The 6,613-nt window shown below is 49.0% G+C and overlaps 1 protein-coding gene across 1 annotated transcript; it reads left to right on the plus strand.

The window, feature by feature from the left end:
- Window positions 1–739: 739 nt before the first annotated feature.
- Window positions 740–4,075, plus strand: LOC120787341 (cyclic nucleotide-gated cation channel beta-1-like; the record flags this gene model as incomplete). Its single annotated transcript, XM_040122951.1, has 5 exons — window positions 740–826; window positions 914–978; window positions 2,626–2,748; window positions 3,339–3,480; window positions 3,916–4,075. Coding segments are annotated over 5 exons (577 nt in total), but the record flags the coding sequence as incomplete, so codon positions are not given.
- Between the last annotated feature and the right edge of the window lie 2,538 nt (window positions 4,076–6,613).

The following is a 6,613-nucleotide window of genomic DNA, read 5'->3' on the forward strand; positions in this document are numbered from 1 at the left end:
AGTGGACATGAACAATCCCCCTTTTAAACAGACTCCTCATCATATGACCCTGTGACAAAAGGACATCTAGTGGACAGACACGATATGGAGAGTTTGAATATTTTAAATTATACTAGAGGCAAGTTTTGGTTTATAGAAAAATGACACATATTTCCAGATATTTATAAAGTGCCGGAAGTCGAACAGTAACAGTTCAGACTTGTTCATCTTTCAAAGTCAGAGGGATTTGTTCTAGTTAGTCTCAGATTCTGGTCAGATTTGATGTTTTGATGTTGTAAATCCACCTGGGAGGCTCGACGACCATCCTACATGGGCCCCAGACCTTCAGGGGCCACAGAGGCCTCGTTTTCAATGTGTCTCAGTTTTAACTGATTCATGGTTTTACTTTGATTACCACAAAAAGAGGCTCATCCGAGGCCCACGGCTCAATTTAACCTCTGGGCAGGTTTACCTGGTGGTTTGGGGCCAACATACTGTTCCATAATCTGGATTATTTACCCATCTTTACTGAGCTCCCGTTTCCCAACGTGACATCGACTGAACATGGCTGGTCACACGTTCAACAGTAAACTAACGTTAAAACAACTTCGTTTTGGTTCTGTATCTCTTTAATGTTCTCGTCTGTACTGTCTCAGTCTTCACGTTATGTGAAGGTAGCAGACGTGAAATTTCAGCAGTTTCTGTGTTTGACAGAAGAGTGTTGACTTCCCCTGATGAGAGTCTGCTGTGTGTCCTGCAGATGGACATCATCAGTCTGTTCCCCATGGAGATATTTTACTATTTCACCGGAGTGAACTCTCTGCTGAGGTTCCCTCGTCTGCTGAAGGTCAGGATTTAATTTCACGTCACACAGATGTTCAGCCTGCTGAGGGTTCCTGAAGAGCTGCGACTGACCGACTGTTTTTTCTCTCAGTACATGGCTTTCTTTGAGTTCAACGACAGGATGGAAGCTGTGATGAAGAAAGCCTACATCTACAGGTGAGGAGAGACATTTTAAACACAGAGAAGTTTCGCACAAACCAACGGGTACGCTGTCGCTCTTCTGTCCGTCAGGACACGTCGGTCCTCACATTTTAAGAAAATTAGAAAATGTATGAAAACATGAGTGAAGGTCTTTGTGAACTCAAGGTCAAGATGTGACAACACAGGCGAGAAGAAAACACACGACCTAAAACCAGTAGCGCACGTCGTACCGGACCTGAAAGATAAAACAGCAGAACACAAGACCAGAAGCATGAAAACCGGGAAAATCCTCACACCAGTCTTACTCCAGAACCCGCACACTTACTGATCCGGCTGCGGGATGACGGAGCTGCAGTGATCCCATGGCAGATGACGTGATGGAAAACCGTCTCTGTTCAACCGCAGAGCCTCAGTCTCTAGACAGTGTGTCACCGTGTGGCCCCCAGCTGAGCGTGTGGTCACTGTCAGCTCCGAAATACCCGTGTGACGGGATCTGTGCGACAGTCCGATTATGGTTCATCACATAACACACCCCGGTCTAACGCCCCACTGTCACAGGTCCAGGTGCATCGTGGGTAACGTAGGCGCCAGGTTTTGATAGCAGACAAAACGGATGCAACTGATCGTTTTCTTTATCAATTAGTCTGCTTAAAGTTATCTGAGCAGCCTGACAACTCAGGGATACGGATAAAACCTTTGTTCCTGAATGTTTCGTGTGCGGTTCGCGTGCATTCAGAGCGTTGTGATGTTTACTCCGCAGAGGAAATGTCAGAAAACACTGAAAGGTGTCTGCTATAATTTCTGCTGTAATTTCCCAAAGCACAGTGTGACGTGTTCAAATTGCTTCTTTTATTAGACAAACAACATCCAAAATCACAAAATCACGAGTTTACAATCAGACATGACAAAGAAAAACATCAAATCATCACACGTGAGAAACTGTAGCCTGCAAATATTTGTATTTTTTGCTTGAAAAATGATCCTAAACAAGTTCAGATTCAGGTAAATTTAAGAGTTTTGGTTAATCTATTGGTTATAACATCAACAGACTGGTAAACTTTTGGTTTTTCTATATTTTCTTTAGGGCAATAAATTCACTGAGTTGAACTGTTTCTAATGAGTTTATATTCAGCCCCATCTGGGCCTTTGTTCCAGCGTCGCCTCAACAAACCTTTTGTTTTGCATTAACGTTCTCATGGGAGATATTTTTATAAACTTTCTGCATAGTTAACAGTGAATGTACTGCATCATACTTTAGTCAAACCATTTTAAATTTAAGGCAAAAGTTAACAAGTAATCAGCACCTGGAACTTTAAAAACCAGTGCCAACCCTCCTCTTCTGGATCAGACGTAATTGACTTATGGAAGTTTTGATGGATGGAAAGACCAGTTGTCAGAGCCTTACAATCAGGTTATTTATGTAACTGTGCACTAGTAGAGAAAGGGACACTTTCTCCCTCTTTTAACCAATAATCAATATTTAGAAAGTTTTCAAAAACAGACTAAAAGGGGAAAAAGTAATGGTCCTAGACCTGGTCCTTGGGGAACCCCACATGTTAATCTTTTGCATGTGTTAGGGTGCTTTCATTTCAATAAATCTTCTCCCTGTGTTGTTGTTGTTGTTGTTGTTGTTGTCGTTGTCGTTGTCGTTGTGTGTGTCAGGGTGATCCGAACCTCCACATACCTGCTGTACTCTCTGCACATCAACGCCTGCCTCTTCTACTGGGGCTCAGACTATGAAGGACTGGGATCCAGCAAATGGGTCTATGATGGAAGAGGCAACGCGTAAGAAACCATCGCTCTGTGGACATGTTTATAATGAGGATGCTGTACAAAGCACCGTTCATAGAAATGAACTATTGTAGCACTTCTGAGTTTGATTTTAAGGTTGTTGAGGGGGTCATAGGTCATAGGTGTTGATTAATGGGCAGCAATTCCCCGGCAGTCTACTCACTGAAGATAGAGTGTGTCTGTGTGAGTGTGAATAAATATAGATATGTAAGCATTTATAAAGTGGTAGTTACTTTGTTTTAACATTGGGTTCTTCATCACTTTCCAGCTGTAAAGCAGACACAAGAAAGATACATAAATCGTCTGTGTCGAAGGGCTTTCAAATATTTATCGTGTCTGTTATGTTACTGAAATCACTCCAAGGTGTAGCTCCAGGAATGGCTCTTATTTCAAACTGGTCAGCATTTTGTGTGGTGAGAAAATTATTCTTCTTCATAAAAAAGAAAAAACCACCTTGGAAAATCTCGAAACTGCTTAGTCACCAAAGCTTAAAGTGAAGCTCTTTTTTCCTTCTAAACCGACATGTTGGAGATATGTGGAGTGTTAGAAAAATCATTTTCCATTTTTATTTTTTTTTCCTACAGTTACATCCGTTGTTACTACTTTGCCGTGAAGACGCTGATCACCATCGGAGGACTGCCAGACCCCACCACTGTCTTTGAGATCTGCTTCCAGCTCATCAACTATTTCGTTGGCGTCTTTGCTTTTTCTATCATGATCGGTCAGGTCAGTTAACCACCTCCACATTCAAAGAAACAAAAGAAGTAAATGAAAATAAAAAAGTTTGTAAAAATGAAGTATATACATACATATCACTACATACAGTATCATAAGATTTCCTTAGCTCCACCCCTGGGAAGGGAAAATAATAGAATAATAAATAAATTAACTAGTTTTGACCTCTTCTGACCTTCGCCAGAGACCCATTTAAGATTTCTGGGCACTATTTTTGATACTAATTAATAATGAATAATAATTATAACTGTATTTATGTACAGTAGAACACCTCAGAAAACAAAGTGCCTTTCAGTTAAACAGAATACAAAGTAAACCAAATCCAAAACATAAACGATAAAACGAGATTGAAGTCCACATTTGGCACAAGAACAAAACGATGGGATGGCTCTTTACTCACTGACCTGATACCCGCCTTTGTCCCAGATGAGAGATGTGGTCGGAGCAGCCACAGCCGGTGAGAACTACTACCGGGCCTGTATGGACAGCACCGTCAAGTACATGAACTCCTACAACATCCCTCAAGAAGTCCAGAACCGCATCAAGACCTGGTACGACTACACCTGGCAGAGCCAGGGCATGCTGGGTAAGAAAAAGGAGTTAAACTTTTTCGTATCATTAAACCTGCAGTGGTGCTTTCTCTTGTCCAGCAACCATAACCCACCAACACATCAGGATGAGAAAAACAGTTGTTGCAGGATGAGTGAATCGCTGAATATGCAGCAGCTGTCACTCTCCACTGCTCAACAAAATGTTCCACAGTATCACCAGGAAGGAAAATAAGCCAAGTGCACAGCACAGAGTGAGTAGTGGTTCAGGTCTAGGAGGGGGGAGCATTACCAGCACACACACAGAGCCAGTGGGTAGTTCAGGTTCCCAGGGGCCTCGTTTATGAAACTGTGCGCACAGTCCTGCACACAATTTTCCCTTCATAAATCACAGTCATCTTGAAAATGTGTGTACGTGGACCAACCTCATAGTCCACCCACTACTACACCCACCCGCGATTAACCATAGATGGTCAATGCAAAGCTGTTGGAAGGTGGAGGAAAGCAGTGGTGTCACAAACAAAAGACAGTCTGACAGGCTGATGGCTGCAGCAGCTGTTGAGGTTCAGACGTGTAGCGTAGGTAGATGCCAAGAAGCACATTGCTGCAGACCATGCAAAGTGTGAACCACATGGGCAAGGACGCACTGGAGGTGTAGGGTGAGGTGGGTTGAGAGGTGTAGGGTGAGGTGGGTGAGGTGGGTGGAGAGGTGTAGGGTGAGGTTGGTGGGGAGGTGTAGGGTGAGGTTGGTGGGTGGAGAGGTGTAGGGTGAGGTGGGTGAGGTGGGTGGAGAGGTGTAGGGTGGGGTGGGTGGAGGTGGTGGAGAGGTGTAGGTGAGGTGGGTGAGGTGGGTGAGGTGGGTGGAGAGGTGATGGGTGAGGTTGGTGGGGAGGTGTAGGGTGAGGTTGGTTGGTGGAGAGGTGTAGGGTGAAGTCGGTGGGGTGGGTGGAGAGGTGTTGGGTGTGGTGGGTGGGGTGGGTGGAGAGGTGTTGGGTGAGGTGGGTGAGGTGGGTGGAGAGGTGTAGGGTGAGGTGGGTGGAGAGGTGTTGGGTGAGGTGGGGTGGGTGGGGAGGTGTTGGGTGGGGTGGGTGGAGAGGTGTTGGGTGATGTGGGTGGGGTGGGTGGAGGTGGGTGGAGAGGTGGGGGTGAGGTGGGGAGGTGGGGTGGGGTGGGTGGAGAGGTAGGGGTGAGGTGGGGAGGTGGGGTGAGGTGGGTGGAGAGGTGTAGGGTGAGGTGGGTGAGGTGGGTGAGGTGAGGTGTAGGGTGAGGTGGGTGGAGAGGTGTAGGGTGACGTGGGTGGGGTGGGTGGAGAGAGGTGTAGGGTGGGGTGGGTGGAGAGGTGGGGTGAGGGGTGAGGTGGGTGAGGTGGGTGGAGAGGTGGGTGGGGAGGTGTGGGGTGGGTGGAGGTGGGGTGAGGTGGGTGGAGAGGTGATGGGTGAGGTGGGTGGGGAGGTGGGGTGAGGTGGGTGGAGAGGTGTTGGGTGAGGTGGGTGGGGTGAGGTGGGTGGAGAGGTGTTGGGTGAGGGTGGTGGGGAGGTGTAGGGTGAGGTTGGTGGATGGAGAGGTGTTGGTGAGGTGGGTGAGGTGGAGAGGTGTTGGGTGAGGTGGGTGGAGAGGTGGGGTGAGGTGGGAGAGGTGGGGTGGGGTGGGGTGGGTGGAGAGGTAGGGGTGAGGTGGATGGAGAGGTGTAGGGTGAGGTGGGAGAGGTGGGTGGGGAGGTGTTGGGTGGGGTGGGTGGAGAGGTGTTGGGTGAGGTGGGTGAGGTGGGTGGAGAGGTGATGGGTGAGGTTGGTGGGGAGGTGTAGGGTGAGGTTGGTGGGTGGAGAGGTGTAGGGTGAGGTGGGTGAGGTGAGTGGAGAGGTGTAGGGTGGGGTGGGTGGAGGTGTTGGGTGAGGTTGGTTGGTGGAGGTGTAGGTGGAGAGGTGGGGTGAGGGGTGAGGTGGGTGGTGGGTGGAGGTGTAGGGTGAGGTGGGTGAGGTGGTGGAGAGAGGTGTGGGGTGAGGTGGGTGGAGAGAGGTGTTGGGTGAGGTGGGGGGTTGGAGAGGTGTTGGGTGGGGTGGGTGGAGAGGTGTTGGGTGAGGTGGGTGAGGTGGGTGGAGGTGATGGGGTGGGTGGGGAGGTGTTGGGTGAGGTTGGTGGGTGGAGAGGTGTAGGGTGAGGTGGGTGAGGTGAGTGGAGAGGTGTAGGGTGGGGTGGGTGGAGAGGTGTTGGGTGAGGTTGGTTGGTGGAGAGGTGTAGGGTGAAGTGGATGAGGTGGGTTGAGAGGTGTAGGGTGAGGTGGGTGAGGTGGGTGGAGAGGTGTAGGGTGAGGTGGGTGGAGAGGTGTTGGGTGAGGTGGGTGAGGTGGGTGGGGAGGTTTTGGGTGGGGTGGGTGGAGAGGTGTTGGGTGAGGTGGGTGAGGTGGGTGGAGAGGTGATGGGTGAGGTTGGTGGGGAGGTGTAGGGTGAGGTTGGTGGGTGGAGAGGTGGGGGGTGGGGTGGGGTGGGTGGGGTGGTGGAGGTGTGGGGTGGGGTGGGTGAGGAGGGTGTTGGGTGTGGTGGGTGTGGTGGGTGGGGAGGTTTGGGTGAGGTTGGTGG

This window comes from Xiphias gladius, unplaced genomic scaffold (genome assembly GCF_016859285.1).
Source record: "Xiphias gladius isolate SHS-SW01 ecotype Sanya breed wild unplaced genomic scaffold, ASM1685928v1 HiC_scaffold_1387, whole genome shotgun sequence".
In the NCBI taxonomy this organism is placed as follows: Eukaryota; Metazoa; Chordata; class Actinopteri; order Istiophoriformes; family Xiphiidae; genus Xiphias; species Xiphias gladius.